This window comes from Primulina tabacum, chromosome 11 (assembly GCF_025594145.1).
Source record: "Primulina tabacum isolate GXHZ01 chromosome 11, ASM2559414v2, whole genome shotgun sequence".
In the NCBI taxonomy this organism is placed as follows: domain Eukaryota; kingdom Viridiplantae; phylum Streptophyta; class Magnoliopsida; order Lamiales; family Gesneriaceae; genus Primulina; species Primulina tabacum.
In genome coordinates this window covers 9,824,709-9,843,561 of record NC_134560.1, presented here as the reverse complement: position 1 = coordinate 9,843,561, position 18,853 = coordinate 9,824,709, and the positions used below count along the sequence as shown (strand labels likewise).

Here is an 18,853-nt window from a genome sequence, read left to right as displayed (position 1 = left end):
GAATTCCGTCATTGCCTCAGCATTGCAAATTGAGCCGAACTTGATATCGAAAATACGAAAGGCCCAACGAAGCGATGCTCAGATCCAAAAGTCGGAAAGAACTTGTATCTGCTGGACATCAGTCTGGATTTCAGATTGATTCTGATGGTTCTTTACGACTTAATGGTCGGCTGGTAGTTCCTGATGATTCTAATTTGAAATCTGCCCTTCTTCGTGAAGCACATTGTAGCAAATACAGTATTCACCCTGGAGGTCGGAAGATGTATTTGACATTGAGACCTCAATTCTGGTGGAGACGTATGAAGAAGGACATTGCTGAGTTTATTTCTAAATGCTTGGTCTGTCAGCAAGTGAAAGCCGAGAGAATGAAACCGGGAGGATTGCTCCATACTCTTGAAATCCCGAAATGGAATTGGGAACATATCGCTATGGATTTTGTGACTCATTTACCTCGTTCGCCCAAGGGCTGTGATGCTATTTGGGTTATTATTGATCGGCTTTCGAAATCTGCACATTTCATTCCGTATGAACGGACTTATCCTTATAAGAGAATGACTCGTTTATACATTGAGAATGTTGTGAGACTGCATGGTGTGCCAGTTTCGATTGTATCTGATCGTGATCCCATATTTGCTTCTAAATTCTGGGGCAGTTTTCAGGAAGCGATGGGTACGCATTTGGCTATGAGTACTGCTTATCATCCTCAAACTGATGGCCAGACTGAGCGTACGATTCAAACGTTAGAGGATATGTTACGTGCGATAGTGATGGACTTCATAATGGGATGGCAAGATGCCTTACCATTGGTCGAATTTTCTTATAATAATAGCTTTCAGACGAGTATCGGTATGGCACCGTTTGAAGCTCTATATGGGAGACGATGTAGATCACCGTTATTCTGGGATGAGATTGGTGAGAGACAATTGACTGGACCTGAAATGATACAGGAAATGAATGATAAGGTTCAATTAATTCGGCAGCGGATGAAAGCTGCTCAGGATCGTCAAACGAGTTATGCGAATAAACGAAGACAACCCTTAGAATTCCAGAAAGGTGACAGAGTTTTTTTGAAAATATCTTCCTTTAGAGGCACTGTTCGATTTGGCATGCGAGGGAAATTATCTCCTCGTTATGTTGGTCCATACGAGATTCTGGATCGAGTTGGTGATCTTGTGTATCGATTGGCATTGCCACCACCTCTATCTGCTATTCATGATGTGTTTCATGTTTCTATGCTGAGGAAATATGAACCAGATCCATCACATGTACTTGTACCTGATGAGGTTGAACTTGATCCTTCTCTTTCCTATGTCGAACAACTTGTTCGTATTATGGATCGAAAGGAGAAGATATTGCGTAATAAGTCGATTCCTCTAGTTCGAGTGCAATGGACACGACATGGTGTTGAAGAATCAACATGCGAATTGGAAAGAAAAATGCGAGATTCGTATCCGCATTTATTTGATGCTAGTCCATCTGTTCCATTGTATTATATGTATTCTGATATGTTTACTGATTTAGATTTGATTTGTACTATAACTGGTGACATATATCTGTTTGCCAATGTTATGTATATAGAGATGTTTGAGATTTCGAGGACGAAATCTTTTAAGTTGGGGAGAAATGTGAGACCCCGAAAATAAAATAGCATTGATGGTATTTTTGTAAATAAGTTGAAAAATATTCAATTTATTTTGATGGCATTTTCGTAAATAAGTTGAAAAATAATGAATTAATTTTTAAGCATAAAATATGACATATCTTGGTCATATGAAGTCTAAATGATTTGAGATTTGGATATAACGTAGAAAACTCAAAGATATAGAAGTTTCATGTTTTGAGTTTTGGAAAATTTAATTGTTTGAATGATTCGAATGGATATACTGATGTTAAAATGTTAAATATTATATTATTATATTATTATTAATATAATATAATAATATAATATTTAAAAAAAATAAAAAAAAATTAAAGACGGTGGAATTCAATTCAAAAATGAATTGAACTCCACTGTACGTACAGAAAGGTTAGAACAGAGGTTTCGTGAGAAATAAAAACAGAGTTTTCGATTTTTCTTTTCGACTGTGCGACTTATCGGTTTATCCAATCGACGAACCGACTTCAGATATGGGATCGTTGACACGAGGTCTTCGATTTGAGGTAAATTTCTTCTAGTTTCAGCAGCTCTAAATATGAAAGTGTTGAAATAGCATGTATTTGAAGTCGAGATTCCTATATGTGGTAGAGTAACCGACAAGAAACTCGTATTCGAAGTCGGAATTGAATTATGTTATGATTTGGATTTAATATGAATTTTCAAAGTTTCAAAAGATATTTGAAACTCATATTAATGATTTTGGATTATGTTATTGATTGGAATGAGTATGTTATTGATGTAAATAAAGTATTAACCGATATCTTCAGGCTACATCAACTGAAAACGGAGAAATTGAGGTATGTTGCGACCGGGTAACATACGACAGGTATCTGTATTATATGATATATGTTGGATTGATTTGACTGATTGGATTGAGAATATGTGTCTATATGCCTTAATTGTTGAGTTTATGTGGCATACATGACATTGTGATTTGAATATCGATGTATAAAATAAATGTTTTGTTAACACACATCGTTTGATGCATACATCGATACATGACATGCACGTTGAGCTATGATCCTTGGATACCCTGATATGATTTGATTGGATTCTGGGGTTTGTGAACACAATGCTATGTTTGGTATTACATGACCCTTAAAGACATAGACATTTGTGGCCCCAATGATTGGATATGAGATTTGAGATTTGATGGCGCTTTGTCGACGCTATCATACGAGTATCACTTATTGAGGCCGGTGTGCCAGTTCGAGCATTGATTTGATAGCGATTCGTTTGATTCTGACATGTGCTCAGTGGATGGGCATTTGACCCGATACCTCCACGACATACATGCATTGCATACCATATATCATTGTTTAGATATCTGTGGTATATATGATTGGTTGTTCCATACGGAGCTTTGCTCACCCCCAAGGGGGGCTGTTGTTGTCTTTATGTGTGGACAATGGCAGGTACTCCAGGATATCAGGAGACCGGAGAGGGTACTTCTGGAGGGAGCCACAGTTTGGGCTGAGGTTTTATGTTTATGTCTTGTTCCCAGTATATATGTATATGTATTTATATACCGGGGCATGTCCCGAGGATATGAGTTGTTTGAATATGATTGGTTATGATTTCGTGTGGGCATGTTTATGATGTGAGATTAAATACTATTTTTAGTATTTAAATTATAGAAGAAATATTTCGGGCTCATTGTAAAGAAATTTCAAACTCGTTTTCCGCTGTAATTAGTTAACCCTAATCAGATTGTGTTGTAATAACGATTAGGAGCTAAGGGCCCCACATGAGGTGAGCTCTGAAGCTCGTGAACTGAGACCAGGTGATAACCCTTTAGGTGAGCTCTGAAGCTCCTGAACTGAGATCGAGTGAAAACCCTTATAAACTTGGCGTAACCAGGATGAGGTGAGCTCTGAAGCTCCTGAACTGAGATCGAGTGAAAAACCCTTGTAAACTTGGCGTAACCAAGATGAGGTGAGCTCTGAAGCTCCTGAACTAAGATCGGGTGAAAACCCTTATAAACTTGACGTAACCAAGATGAGGTGAGCTCTGAAGCTCCTGAATTGAGATCGGATGAAAACCCTTGTCTCCAATAATCTCTGATAAAAATGTGCAATTTTATTAATATAACTGAATATAGTATCAAATCATTATGTCTTTGAGACAAAGGTAACTGACAGAATAAAGGAAACTAAAGCTATAACAATATCTAAGAATAATATTTGCGGAGGTGATAAGCATTCCAAGTGCCTCTTCAATTTCTTTCCTACAAGGTCTTCCAAATAATAGGCACCTGAGCTGAGCTTCTCTACTACCTTGAACGGTCCTTCCCATCTCGGATCTAGCTTTCCAACATCCAAATCTTGAATCTTCTTCCAAACTAGGTCTCCAACTTGAAAGCTCCTATGGATGACCTTTTTGTTGTAGGACCGGGCTATGCTTCTCTTGTAATCTTCCATTCTTATGGCCGTTGCTTCCTTTTTTTCTTCCAAAAAATCTAAGTCAATTGCCCGCCTCTTATCGTTTTGCTTATCATAGAATATTACTCGGGAGGTCTCTTCACCTATCTCTGCCGGAAGCACTGCCTCATTTCCATAAACCAGGCTAAAAGGTGTTTCCCCGGTTCCAATATTTGGAGTAGTCCTGTATGACCATAGCACGCTGGGGACTTCCTCCACCCAATTACCCTTTGCGTTCCCAAGTCTGGTTTTAAGGCTTTGTACTAAGGACCTGTTGGTGACCTCCAATTGGCCGTTGCTTTGAGGGTAAGCCACGGAAGTGAAGTGTTGCTGAATCTTCATTTCTTTGCACCAGGCTTGGATCCGACTTCCCTGAAACTGTCTTCTGTTGTCAGATATCAACTTTCTCGGGACCCAAAACCTACAGACAATTTTCTTCCAGAGAAATTTGAGGACCTCATTTTCAATGATCTTAGCCAAAGCCTCAGCCACCACCCACTTTGAAAAATAATCAATGGCAACAAGAAAGAACTTTTTTCTGGGCTGGGGCTAGGGGAAAAGGTCCCACAATATCGATTCTCTATTGGTCAAACGGGCAGGCTGCCACGATACTCTTCATTAGTGTGGCTGGTTGATGTTGGAGCTTAACATGATGTTGGCAACTATTGCATGAGATGACGATATCTAGGGCGTCTTTCTTTGTAGTTGGCCAAAAATACCCGGCCAGAAGTGCCTTCCATGCCAAGAAATAAGATCCCAAGTGATTTCCGCAGCAACCTTCGTGAATCTCCCTTAGCACGTAGTTGGATTGTTTGGGACCTAAGCACTTGCGAAGGAGTTGAGAGAGTGACCTCTTGTAGAGAACTCCATCGACGAGTATAAACCAAAAGCTCCTTTGCTTGAGCCTGTATGCCTTTCTTGGATCTCTGAGGAGCTCCCCATTTCTCATGTATCCCAATAACTCAGCGCGCCAGTCATTGTCTTCGAGCTCGAGAGATGGGGAGTTCAATTAAGGACTTAATTCCACTTGGACTACCAATATCTTGATTTCTAACTGTGAAGTGAGCTGACCATTTTTGCAAGGGTGTCGGCTCCTTCATTCTCCTCCCTGGGGATTTGCTTAAATACAAGTTTCGTATAGAGTTTTTTGACTGCCTCAACTGCCTTCACGTATTCCATTAACCTTTCATTCTTAATGTAATAAAACCAATTCATTTGATGGGACACCATGTAACATCCCGAAAATTTGATGGTCAACGTGAACCACATGAATGTAAGTTATTAAATTTTTTTAGTATTTTATTAAATTGTTTTAAAGAATTAAATGCATGTTTATTTCATTAATTTTTGTTTTAATTCATGGTTTATTTAAAGTTTCAAACATTAAGGTTTTAAGTTGTATTTCACGCTCGAACGAGTAACGAAGACCGGGGATATTCAAGAAAAATATTTGTATTACATGATTAATTTGTATTAATTAATATAAGGTGTTTTAAAGGTATTTTTCAAGAAATGGGCTTTGTTGAGTGTTTTTACTCGCCGGAGCATATTTTAAATCGGTACGTAAATTTTATCGAATCAAGGGACTTTTGAGGGCTCGGGCAACATTTTCAAAAATGTATCCAAACAAAATATTTTTCGGGGTTGTTTTTGAGCTTGATGGGTTTGTTTTTATGCTAAATGAGCTCAAAACCATTTTAAAATTTTCTAGGGCACATTAGTGCATAATTAAGTAATTTAAAAACTCACTAAACTAATCATATACCTAATCCTCCATCATCAGCCGCCCACCCCCACTTTTCAGCATCTCCTCTCTCGTGTCTTCAGCAAAAATTCCAGCAAGCCTCGGCCTTGGGTGATTTCTTCAAGAAAACTTATCCCCGCCTCCCCGTTTCACGTCCCACGCGCGTATCTTCAAGTTTTCGGTCTTATAATAACTCAGGCACACCATGTATCTTCATTTTTGCATCATTCATGCTGTAATTATACTGTTATGTGTCCCGTGTATGATGTTGGCTCGGTCCTTGCATGTTAAGAATGTTTTGACTTCGGTTTGCCATGAAAACATGTGTTTATGCATGCACTCACGATTTCTCTTTGTGTCGTGCAAAGGGGCTGCTGAATTATGACCCTAGGAGGGCTTTTTACGTGAGGAATATGGTGTCTTGGGGCTGGAGTCGACTAGGGGTCCAGAGGTAGGAAGGCCGATTGGTTTGTGGTTAGTGCATTAGCTCGGGTATGGTGAGATCGAAAGTTTTGTGTGCCCAGCCGTGCATAGCTCGATTCCAGCCAAGGAGCTGACCCTCTTGGGTCCAGGGCTGGGAGGAGGCCATGAACTGGCTGGTCGAAGTCTAGGAGTCGGTCGAAGGGGGTAGGTCGAGGGAGGGTTCAAGCTTGTGCGGCGCGGCTCCTAGGTTAGAGCATGGGGCTGATGTTTTGGGCAGTAGGGTCAGCTAGGGTGGTTTTCTCAAAATGTGTTCAACAGATGATTTGTAATACTCTTTGTTGTCTTCAATTCGATAATAAATTCGTAATTTTCTGATAAGAAACCAGAGAGATATGATTTTTATCGTAAAATAGCGCAAGATGTGAAATTTCTATGTCACAAAACCCGTCACCCTCTGTTATTTCAAATTCTGCGACTTATTGGTTGGTTTTCTGAAAATGTGTTGGACATATGATTTGTAGTACTCTTTGTTATCTTTGATTCGATAACAAATTCATAATTCTCTGATAAGAAACGAGGGAGATATGATTTTTATCGTATCATTGCTCAAGCTTGAAAAATTGTGTGCATACGCTGGATATTTCCAACAACCTTTGGGCTTGTTTCGTGGGTCATAAGTGGTCTGGAATGGGTTTTTTATAGGCTGGTAATCTAGGTTTAAGTCACGGTTTAAGTTGGGAAAATTTTGTTTAAGTTTCGGGTTGATTCGGACTAAAACCGGCTTTCCGGTCCAAGTTTTAAAACGAATCAGTTAAGTTTTGAAACGAGCTCAAGTTTACGTCTAAGAAATTCTTATAAATATGTTTTGGGATTTTTTTAAGGGGTTTGGTAAGCTTCGGGTCAAAAATTTAGAGGTCCAGGGGTAAAACAGTAATTTTGGGATTTCCAGGGGCAAAATGGTTATTTTGCACCCAGGGTGAGATTTTGATCCTAGCAGCGCCCTGAGAACAAATTTATCATGCTTTAAATGTTTATGCGTCATGTCCATGATTTTTATGGAATTACGATAAATATGTTGCATGCTTGGTTTAAAGGAAAAATTATGTATATGCATGCTTTTATTTAAGTGGTGAATATGATGACAAGTTTTGAAGGATGAGAGTTGGTTGTGACTAATACGTTGACATGATGACACGAAAGGTTGGGGCACAGTGGATGGGTAATGCTGTCACCGATGCCTCTGCCGTCGGGTGCCTCGGTTACACGTAAATGGGTCCATCGAATGACATGATAATACAAAAGTCACAGCTGACGAACGGAATTCAAATTAAGAAAATGAACACGTATATGTTGATACGATGATACATACTATGATTATTAACATGTTTTTACAGGTCACGATTATCTTTATGATTTTACCGCAGCCATAAAATGTATGTTGATTACGATATTTTTCACTGTTGTTTGTTACGTATATATATTTGTTATCACGGTACAGGTGTTTTGGGTCTTTAGACTCACTAGGTGTGAATGATGCATGTGAGAATTTTGATCAGGAGACTGGAGGTGATGATGACTGAACGATTGGAGCTGGTGGCACACGTTAACCCGAGGAACTTGTATTCTTCCGCAAAATATGATTTTATGATAACACGTTTAAACAGCTTTTTAAATGGTTGATGATTTTATTTTGTTGAGGGTTTTGACAGATTTTAAAATGCTTGACGTTTTATATTTTTAAACGGTAATTGTTTAGGGAGTTGCTTTTTTCATAATTTTAACTGTAGTTATTTTATTCAGCAGTAGATTGATTTTACAAAACGCTTGTTTCGAATTTTATGTATTTTTGCCTGCATAGTTTTGGCCATTGCATTTAAAAAAATGTTTAAAAGAATTTTAAAATGAAGAGACGTTTCACACCAACTGAGAATCAGAGAAGATGTGAACCCGGGCTGCTCTGACCTGCCGACTACCCTCAGACCAGCCAAAAACGCTTCATATTCTGCCTCATTATTGGACGCCCTGAAGTCTAGCCTCACAGCCAACTTTAGTTCATCCCCCTTTGGAGAGAATCAACAACACTCCAACTCCGCTGCCTTCATTGTTGGACGAGCCATCCACACACACCTTCCAAAGATCTTCTACCTTGACATGCAGAGTCTCAGCAAGGAAATCGGTCAAGGCCTGCGCTTTGGCCGCAGTCTTGGGTCCATATTGAATGTCGTACTCTCCCAGTTCAGTGGTCCACTTTACCAACCTTCCCGAGATATCCAGATGAGTCATTATCTTCCCGAGAGGGCTGTTATTGAGGACCATAATTGGGTGAGATATAAAGTATGGTCTTAGTCTTTGAGCCGTTGTGACCAGTTTCTCCTCCGTTGTATATCTGAGCTCAGCTCTTTTGAGTGCATGGGAGATGTAATATACGAGATTCTGTTCGGTGCTTTTTTATCTGATTAAGACCGAACTCATAGCTGCTTCAGTGGCTGAAAGATAAATATATAATTGCTCTCCTGAAGCTGGTTTTGCTAGTATGGGGAGCTCTGCCAAATACTTCTTCAAGTCGTCGAATGTCTTTATGCATTCTTCATCCACTCAAACTTCGTAGCTTTCCTGAGAACGCAGAATAGAGGCAGACTTTGTTGGGCTGCTCTTGAAATGAATCGTGATAAAGCTGGGATTCCTCCGGCAAGCTTTTGGACCTCCTGGAGATTCGCAGGGGGTGACATAGATTGGATGGCCTTTACTTTCTTGGGGTTGGACTCAATTTCCCTTTCCGTTACCATATATCCCATAAGCTTTCCGCCCCTGACCCGAAGGTGCACTTCTGGGGGTTCAGCTTCAAACCAAAAGATCTCAGAGTGGCAAATGTCTCACGGAGGTCGGCGATGCTGTCAGTTGAACTCTTGGACTTCACCAGAATATCTATCATCCACGTAGACCTCCACATTCCTTCCCACTTGAGCCGAGAAAACCCTATCCATGAGCCTTTGATAAGTAGCTCCTGTGTTTTTTAACCCGAAAGGCATTACTACATAACAGAACTGTCCCCTCGGAGGTAATGAAGCTTACTTTATCTTGATCTTCCTCTGCCAGCGGGATTTGATGATATCCTTGATAAGCATCCATTAGGCATAAGTATTGATGACCTGCGGTGGAGTCAACCAGCTGATCGATCATTGGCAAGGGGTAGCAATCTTTTGGGTAGGCCTTGTTTAGATATCTGAAATCGACACACATCTTCCATTTTTCCGAGCTCTTGGGGACTAGTACAACATTTGATAACCACTTTGGAAAAATACCACCACTATGTGTCCTGCTCTAAGCAACTCGTCCACTTGCTCCTTTATTATCTTGTCTATTTAAAGGCCAAAGTGCATCTTCTTCTGTTTGATTGGTCGAGCTTCGGGAAGTATATTGAGACGGTGTTCCACGACCTTCGGAATAACCACTTGAAGCTCTTGTGGAGACTAGGCGAATACATCGAGATTACATTTAAACAGGCCAACAGATCATTCTTAGTTTCGGGGTCCAGGTCGACCGCCAACGTTTCGTTGGATTTCTATCTCCACCATCTCTGGCTCTTCCTCAGATGTGAGTTGAACCTCCTTTTTGAAGATTATTCCTTGTTGAGTTCCAATCATACCCACCTCGATTTGGGTCCTTTTTACTTCTATTTTCACCTCATCTACGTAGCAACAACGTGAGGACTTCTGGTCTCCACATACAACTCCTACTTCGCTCCCCGCAGGATACTTCAAGCTTTTGATGGTAAGTGGAGCTCAAAGATCTAAAGTCAGATAGGATCGTTCGGCCCAATATCCCATTGTACGAAGAAGGGGCATCCACCACATTAAAACATGTCATTTTGGTGATGCGGTGCAGTCCCGTCCCCAAGGATAAGGGAAGCATGATTTGTCCAATATTTTGGACCGCATGTCCCGTGAAGCCAAATAAAGGCATACAGATAGGATCACACTCGAAGCCTTCCACCGTCATTTGATCAAGGGTTCTTTTGAAAGGAATATTAACTGAGCTTCTGGTGTCGACAAAGATTCTTGCCACGTCATAGTTGGCGACAGTGAGACCTTGCGTGAAAGCATTTACCAAGGTTTCGACGGCGGCGGCCGAGACCTCCAAGGCTGTGCTATTGAATCGTCTGATGAAATCCCTTAGTGACTCCACGTCACTTTGTTTCACATTAAACAAGCCCAGGGAGGTCTTCAAGTATCTTTTGCTTGTGGTATATTGGTTCATGAAGACGGTGCTAGCTGGTGATGGAATGTGGTGGCAGCAAATCGAACCACCTCTGTGTCGGTCCTACTAAGGTGGTAAGGAAGACTCGACATATCACCACATCCGAGTATCTGTGGAGCAGGGCAGCATTATTGAACCTCCCCAAATGCTCTTTGGGATCGGTATTCCCATCATAATCCCTGGTAGTCGACTGATGAAAGTTGAGTGGGAGGTCCTCAGTTTAGTATCTCGGGAGAGAGTGGGCTCTCCCTGTCCAGTGGAGGAGGTCGGCCCCCTATTTTTCTGCCCAACCTCTTGATTTCCTCCCACACTGATGTCTAGATGTCCAGGAGGAGGAGGTGATGGTGGTTGCGACGGTGTGTCGGAGCTCGATCTCGACGGAGGACCTCGTCCACAGATCTGTTAATCAACTGGGCCAGTTGATCTAGACTAAGATCAGCCACTCCTCTCCCCTAACCACCTCCAGGGCATGTTCTCTTCCTCTTCGTCCCCACATGTATATGTCTCTGCTCGGTATTTCTCATAGATGGTGCCAATTGATGTTGCTGAAATCCAGGATGGTAGCTGGGAGGTCGGATCTTCAATTGGGGAGCTTGGATCGGACCTTCGAAATCTGAAAGTAGAAACAAGAACTTTAGAAGGGATCCAGAAGGTTGTTCCGACGTAGTCCCCTCCGACGCTTAAGTCAGAGAATAGAAAACAGAGAGAATATTGTGCGTGTAGAGTAAGTGAATATATGAATGAATAAACAATGAATGGAACATGATATTTATAGGAGGAAGATAGAGTCCTGATTTGGTAGATTTAGATTCTCATAATCTTGCACAAAATTAGGCTAAATCTTAATGGGCTTTACCTTTTTGGGATTGATTTCTGTGGGTTACCCGTTAATTTCTATGTAAGAGCTCTCTTAGGCAGGAACCCATCCATAGTCTGTACCCTGTGGGAGCTCGGCCAAGACATTCCCGGTCAACAAGTTGCCATGATCTGGGAGGTTGGCTTGGTTCGTGAGGCTGGCATGGGAGCTCGGCACCATCTTCTCGGTCATGCTTACGGGCATTTGGGAGGTCGGGCAAGATGACCTCCCGCCAACTTCGTGCGAGTGAGAGGACTTCCTATCAAGGCTCTATCGCGTAAATGACCTCCCAGGAATTTCTAAATGCTGGGCCATTAACTATCTGGGCTACCGAGAATGGACCGGACCTCTCTTCGGTCCAGGGTATCACTCAAGCATTAGAATAAGTTTTGCAAATAATAAATCTCAAACTTAGGTTCAGATCCATATTATTTGAGAAAAGTCTCATCTTCAAATATTTAATTACTCAGTAATAATAGTTCTGTATGTTTGAAATAATTTTACCTAAACTCTGATGTCATTTTTTGTCCTTGTAAATCAATCAATTAAAATCAATAATAAGAGTATTTTTGTCATTTTAATTGTTTTAGGGAGTTAAAATTTATGTTTTGATTTGAGTATTTATATCTAATTTACTCATAAAATTTACAATTGAGAGAAAACAAATTTAATTTGAAAAACTTTTTCACCCCATTTGCCAAATTTTAAAGAAAATAAAAAAAATTCAATAACTTTGTATTTAATTGACTGTAATACCAGATGCCCAATCCCCAAAGCCTGAATATTGTGATCCCACAAATTTCCTCCACCAAGAAAGTTCGTCCTCTCCGAACCGTCTAACTCTGGTTGAAGATTTTTCAACCATGGTTTGTTAGGTGGTACACACTCACTGTGTGTGTGCAGTGAAAAGGAGACAAAAACCAATACATTTATTGGAGTGGAAAAAATACCAAGAAAAAAAAGGAAGAAATCAAGGCGTATATTAAGCTGTTTCTTGAATTCCTATTTCTTTACTTTCCCACATGATGAATTTCATTTCTTGGCTGTGAAAATCTTTTCTAAAGTTTAGACAAATATTTTTAGTCAAATATTACTGCTGATTTTGTGATATATATTTATTATCACGCAATATATGCATGTTATGCGGTGAGTTCTGTTTGATTTAGATATAAAGATTTGATATTCGTGCAAAAAAGAGAGTGACTTGTTGTGGTCATGGAGAATAGAGGGTCATTTTCCCAGCAGCAAAGCAGTTTCTTGGCTGAAGGTCAAATTTTTTTTGGTTCCCTTTATTTAGTTTGTTGTTTTTTTCACGTAATGTATTATAATATATACGAAAATATACAATTTAAAAAAAAAATGAGATAATTTTCAGGAGGTGGAAGCAATGATGCATCATTGTACAGAGAGCTGTGGAAGGCTTGTGCGGGTCCTTTGGTGGATGTTCCAAAGGATGGAGAACGGGTTTATTATTTCCCCCAAGGCCACATGGAGCAAGTAAGTTGTATTTGGATTGGCCTTTTTCTTTTTATTTTTTTCTTAATGGGGTGTTGAAATTTTCGATCTTTGGTTGGAATAATGGAGCTACAGTTGAAGTTTTTGAATTTACATTCCTTTTCTTGCCTTTCGAAATCCTTTTTGGTTTTGATTTTTGTTTGTTTTGTTAATGTTTTTGTTGTTAACTTAAATCTGTCAGTTGGAGGCTTCAACAAATCAAGAATTGAATGAAAGGATACCAATGTTCAATCTTCCTTCAAAGATCCTTTGTCGTATTTTTAATGTTCATCTTATGGTATGGTCTTCTTCTTAACTTTTACTTTTGTTTCTATTTTTTGATGTTGAGTTTTAGTTTAATGCTTTTTTTGGTAAATATCATGGGAAATTAGTTATTCTAAAAAAAAAACTATTTTGTTTTTCAATTAACAATCGGTAATGTTTCATTAGCAATATTCATGAATTGTTCAACTTGTAGGCTGAACAAGACACTGATGAAGTTTATGCACAAATTACTTTGATGCCAGAACCTGATGTAAGAACTTCTATAGTAATAAAAAGTTTACTTCAAGATTCATTTTAATTAGAAATTCAAGTTCTTGAATTGAACTATTTACAGCAAACCGAGCCGAGAAGTCCCGATATTTGTCCCGATGAGCCTTGTCGACCCACGGTTCACTCATTTTGCAAGGTTTTGACGGCCTCAGATACGAGTACCCATGGCGGATTCTCTGTCCTTCGCAAACATGCTAACGAATGCCTTCCTCCTTTGGTAATGATTCTTTCCTTCCTCCAGATTCTTATCGTGGTTGTGGGAATATTTTTGAATCTTTGTTTGGAATGAGAATGTTTTTCGTACAGGACATGACTCTGCAGACGCCAACACAAGAACTGGTAGCCAAAGACCTGCATGGAATTGAATGGCATTTTAAGCATATATTTAGAGGTGAAATCTTTATATCCAGTTTCTAATTGAATGCTCATTTAGAGGTGCAAACGAATTGAATGGTAGGAATAATTCGATCGTATTTGAAATTATCTAATCCAAATTGAGTTGGATCAGTGTTTTAAATGGTGGCCGAGACCGTCGACCACACCGCCTTTGTCTTAGGCGGTTCTATGGCCGGTAGAAGATGAGCATGGGCAGACGTGAGGGCAACATTAAAATTAAATGAGCTGGAGTTGTAATTTGAGAGTTAACTTATTCAGATATTATAATTAGATACAAAACAAATTATTTGAGCTTGAAATCAAATATATAAGTGAGCCGATCTTGAGTCAGAAATAGCTCATTTTTTGAGCTTCTGGTCAAACTTTGCACTGCCTGAAAAAAAAAACTCAAGCTTGAGGTGAAGCAGAAGCACAAAAAATAAAGGCATTCGGCTAGATTCGATTCGTGTAAGCTCATATACTATGGGTGTATCGTAAATCATTGAATGCTGAGTGTCACTCTTTAAGAGCACACCGATCGGTCACCGAGGTGGAACTAGGATTTTGATTTTGGTGGGTGGGCATTTTCATGCATGTATTCATATAGAAAATTTAGTCTATTATGAAACATCAGATGCTAGATTTTTCTTGGGCTGCTATTTGATGCAAATAGACTGTATACCAAACAGGTCAACCTCGAAGGCATTTGCTGACAACAGGATGGAGTACATTCGTTACCTCGAAGAGATTAGTTGCTGGGGATTCTTTTGTGTTTCTGAGGTACTTAAATGTTACTTTCGGTCTTACACTCTTATATCACAAGTTAACTGTGTTGGTTACTACTTATCCAAAAAGTTCTAGCTTATGGAAGGGGCCAAGTAATAGTTTTTAAACAATGTCTCATCATTTTGTGGCAAATCATTCCTCTTCTAATTTACCCATTTTTGTAGGGGAGAAAATGGGGAGTTGTGTGTTGGAGTCCGACGCCATGCTCGTCAGCTGAGCTCCATGCCATCGTCGGTGATCTCGAGTCAGAGCATGCATCTGGGAGTGCTTGCAACTGCATCTCATGCCATGGTGACTCAGACACGATTTGTTGTTTATTACAAGCCGAGGTGTGGATTTGTGATACATGTTAATCATCACCTAAAATGTTTTTTTGTCATCTTATTATTTATTTGATGCAAAATCCTTTTTTAGAACAAGTCGGTTCATCATATGCCTTAGCAAATATCTAGAAGCTGTCAACCATGATTATGGAATCGGCATGCGATTCAAGATGCGATTCGAGGGGGAGGATTCTCCTGAGAGAAGGTTGTGCAACATACATAAGCCGATTTCTTTGCGTTTGGTTGCGTGAGACGTTAACTTACAGTCTTTTTGTTTCATAAGCAAGCAGATTTGCAGGTACGATAGTTGGAGTTGAAGATCTTTCATCTCATTGGGAAGATTCAAGATGGCGTTCTTTGAAGGTAAATATCTCGGTGATGATATGCTTGCGATTTTCCACAAGGGAAAGGCTAATTCTTTCTTCTTCTTTTTTTTTTTTGTTATCTTCAGGTTCATTGGGACGAACCAGCATCTCTGCCGAGACCTGAAAGAGTTTCGCCATGGGAGATCGAACCGTTCGTTGCGACAGTCCCCACAACCCTTGTTCATCCATTAACAACAAAGCACAAAAGGCTTCGACCACACTTTGAAAGCATTGTTCCTGGTTGGATAATCCTTCAGATATCCTTGCTTATCTTATTTTTAGTTTTTCTTATGCATTTTGTGCATCATAATTTAGTTACTTCATTTATAGAGGTATGCTGGCAATCGATGCAATTTGTCAATGCTACAACTACGAATCCTGAAGAAACAGAAGAGAGTAAAAGTGCATCGGTTTGGTCTGTTATTTCGAACCACACGGCTCCAAGCTCAGGGAAAAAAAGTATTAACCCCATCACTTCTTGCCGAAACAAGGAAAGGAAACCTGATACTGGTGCAACATGCCGATTGTTCGGAATCGATTTGAATTGTCCCTCAGTAGTTGCCCTTTGTGACTATTCTCCTGTAAAATCATTTATACCAACTGACACTGATGAAGTGTACATTCCGAGTGTCCTATCCTCGGGCAATTCAGAACCGAAATCGGTGCTTTCAAGGGATTCAAGAGATGTGAGAAAAGAAAAATTGCAAAACCCATCAAAGGAGGTTCAAAGCAGACTTAGCCAATCCTCTAGAAGCCGCACTAAGGTATATTAACTGCAATTGAGTCTATGTATCCTTTCTTAACATTGTTGTATATATATGGGTTGATCCAGAAATTGGGGAGCAAGGATGAGATGGCGATCGCGTCGTTCAGCCCTTACTGGATCCACCCTGTATTTATTACCAATACGAACCAGCATGTTTATATAAGTTTTTCGTTTTGAGAAGGTACACATGCGAGGTGTAGCAGTTGGTCGTGCTGTGGACTTGACCTCGTTAAACGGATACAATGAGCTCATAACCGAACTTGAAGAAGTGTTTTCCATCAGAGGAGAACTTCGGTCCCGAGAAAAATGGGAAATTGTGTTTGGAGATGACGAAGGGGACATCATGCTCTTGGGCGATTATCCGTGGCCGTAAGTGTCATCCGGTTTCATTAAAAGCAAAAACCTCATTCATTTATATGACACCCACTGAATGTCGGTATATGACTATATTCCAATTCTTTAAAGGCGCTCTTTTGATTCAAAAAATTTGTTTGATTGTCCTTTAAGTTTGAAAGGGGCATAAATTTTCGAAAGAAACAAGTCGGAAAACATGCTTTCATGGCTTTTGTTTCACCAAATTTTTATATATACTAACTCGTGACATCTTCTTTCGTGCAGAGAATTTTGCAACATGGTCCGGAGGATTTTCATCTGGTCTAGCCAAGATGTGAAGAAAATGAAAGGAAACAAGCTTCCATTCTCTTCTTCAGAATATGAAGGAACCGGCTTTAATTTGGAAAGTGTTTTAGATCAGAATTAAGTCCATTTTCCTCTCTTCCTTTTACGTTTGCTGGAATGTTATCCAACAAGAAAGAAGCCAGTCTACGAGGGGAGGATCCCGTGAATGATCGGAAACTAGGCGTGTTTTTGTGAATGAAGACTCGTCTTCATGCAGCAAGACTGGTGAACTAGTTAGAATTTGTAAAAAGTAGGATGTGCTCAAAAATTGGATGCGAGGAAGTTTTTGTTGTCGTGTGTCATCTGTATACAGCTAAAATCGTGTTCATTTAAATATTGTTATGCGATTCTATGGATTTAAATTTTAAGCAAAGGGATATGCCTATTTGATGCTATGTTGAGAAAAAATTGACGTGGAAAATATTGATAATTAATATTATATTTGGTATGATTGATTATGACACAATATTATGATTATTATAATAATTATATCTTGTTTGTTTGGTTTGATTGAGATTGAGATTTGTATAATGATTTTTTTATATATATTTCAATAATTATAAGTCATGGTGATTGAGATTACGATTAAACGATAAATTATATTTCTTTAATCTTCTCTTTTTTGACTTAAAAGGACAAACACAAAAAAAATCAATCAGCAAAACTTCATTTTAGAGACTCGTTTCCTCATGAATTCAACCAAGTTAAATCAGATGTTGTTAGAGCAATATTGTTAGAGGTGTTGGTCAATAATATCATAACACCAACACGCTAAACATTATTACTAAAAGCTAACAACAAGCAGAAATATAAGTAAACATAAAAACAAACTAAGGAGTAGTTTCATCTCCAACTCCATCGGTGAGTTTGTCTGTATCTCTTTCTTCATTGTTAACTTTTTCTTCCATTTTTGCTGCAGTTTCTCATACTCACTTTTTTTGGCCAAAATGCACCGCCACTTCCTGAAGTAAACAGTACTCAACTATTTGATTTTCATAATACGCGATAAGCTACTTCACATTGCTAATTTGCTTCAAGACAAATTCAATTTCGTCTATAGAACAGAATGAAACATCATAATAAAGTCAGCAGGGTTCACAGTACATAAAGAGGTCGTGTTGTGGACATAGGGGCAACACTAGTATCAAATCATGGAAGGTCCAACGTCTTATTCTCATTAAAGTAAGCTGGGGCAATCTTCAGCTTTTCACCCACAATCAGAGAGATCATCATCAATGTCTCCGATAAAAACTTGATATTCCAGAATGTCATATATTAAAGATGGAAACGGCATCTTTGTTGATTTCAGTTCACCGTCAGCAAATTAAATAACTGATTGAAACACCATCTTCCCAAAATTAAAGGTACTGTCAGTAACAATTGCAAACAAAACATGTGTTTATGGCCTAGTAACCATTGTTATATTCATTGAGGGAGTCCAATTTTGGATACCCGTTTTGTACAACAGTGAATAAAAAGACGTTAAATTTGCTGCAGACAACCATTTGGGATGATTTGGAAAAACTTAATCAGTCGCCAGTGATGATATCTGTAACTTTATTGATATCCGGAGTCATTACTTCTTCTTCTTCATCAGGTGTGTTGTAAAATGCATTGATAATCGAAAGATTGAATTTGTAGACTCTATCATGGACAAACATTAGTTCAAACTTTGGAGATTTCTCATCACCCACACTGGATGAGAGATTTGAGAAAAATTTTAGAATTGGACTTATGCAAGTACGGTGCTACTGTAGTCATTGTTGACTGCAACAGTCAATTGGTCAGGAACAGAGTAAAATTTTTCTTCTCGTAGGCATCAACATCATTGTTATTATCATCAATTAGTCATTGATTGACGTAGAGTGGCCACATAGCAAGAGTATATTCAGAGTAGAACTTTGTGGAGAATGACTTACTCAAATCATAATATGTAATATCGAGGTTGTTCATGGTCTCGACCACATAGTCCACAACATCAGGACCAATATCAGCATCATCACTTTCTTCATCACTACCAGAATACTTATCAGAATCAGAGTGAGGTGTTGAATCATAAGTAGAACCGTCAGAATTGTTTAGGCAATTTCCTTTTAAGTCTTGCAACATTTCTTCATCTAGTTCATCATCCTCTGATGTGGCTTTCTTCAAGGT

At 39.2% G+C, this 18,853-nt stretch overlaps 1 protein-coding gene across 2 annotated transcripts; it reads left to right on the top strand.

Annotated features, from left to right (window-relative positions):
• The first annotated feature begins 12,121 nt into the window (after positions 1-12,121).
• LOC142518426 (auxin response factor 9-like) lies at positions 12,122-17,157 on the top strand. 2 transcript variants are annotated; one of them, XM_075621212.1, is made up of 14 exons: positions 12,123-12,624; positions 12,733-12,854; positions 13,054-13,149; positions 13,330-13,386; positions 13,471-13,623; positions 13,713-13,797; positions 14,471-14,561; positions 14,732-14,896; positions 14,982-15,095; positions 15,181-15,253; positions 15,342-15,495; positions 15,586-16,019; positions 16,203-16,390; positions 16,640-17,157. In XM_075621212.1, exons 1-14 carry the CDS (start codon positions 12,573-12,575, stop codon positions 16,779-16,781), a joined length of 1,926 nt encoding a protein of 641 aa, XP_075477327.1. In that variant the 5' UTR covers positions 12,123-12,572; the 3' UTR covers positions 16,782-17,157. The 2 variants fall into 2 exon arrangements, with proteins under 2 accessions (XP_075477326.1, XP_075477327.1); XM_075621211.1 differs by having other exon boundaries at positions 12,122-12,624; positions 15,342-16,019.
• Positions 17,158-18,853: the final 1,696 nt, after the last annotated feature.

Bases quoted from the DNA above. Each gene is read 5' to 3' on its own strand.
- LOC142518426 (XM_075621211.1), top strand. From the start codon at position 12,573: ATGGAGAATAGAGGGTCATTTTCCCAGCAGCAAAGCAGTTTCTTGGCT. The intron at 13,150-13,329 runs GTATGGTCTTCT...TTCAACTTGTAG, and splicing joins TTTTTAATGTTCATCTTATG to GCTGAACAAGACACTGATGA. The intron at 14,562-14,731 runs GTACTTAAATGT...CCATTTTTGTAG, and splicing joins GATTCTTTTGTGTTTCTGAG to GGGAGAAAATGGGGAGTTGT.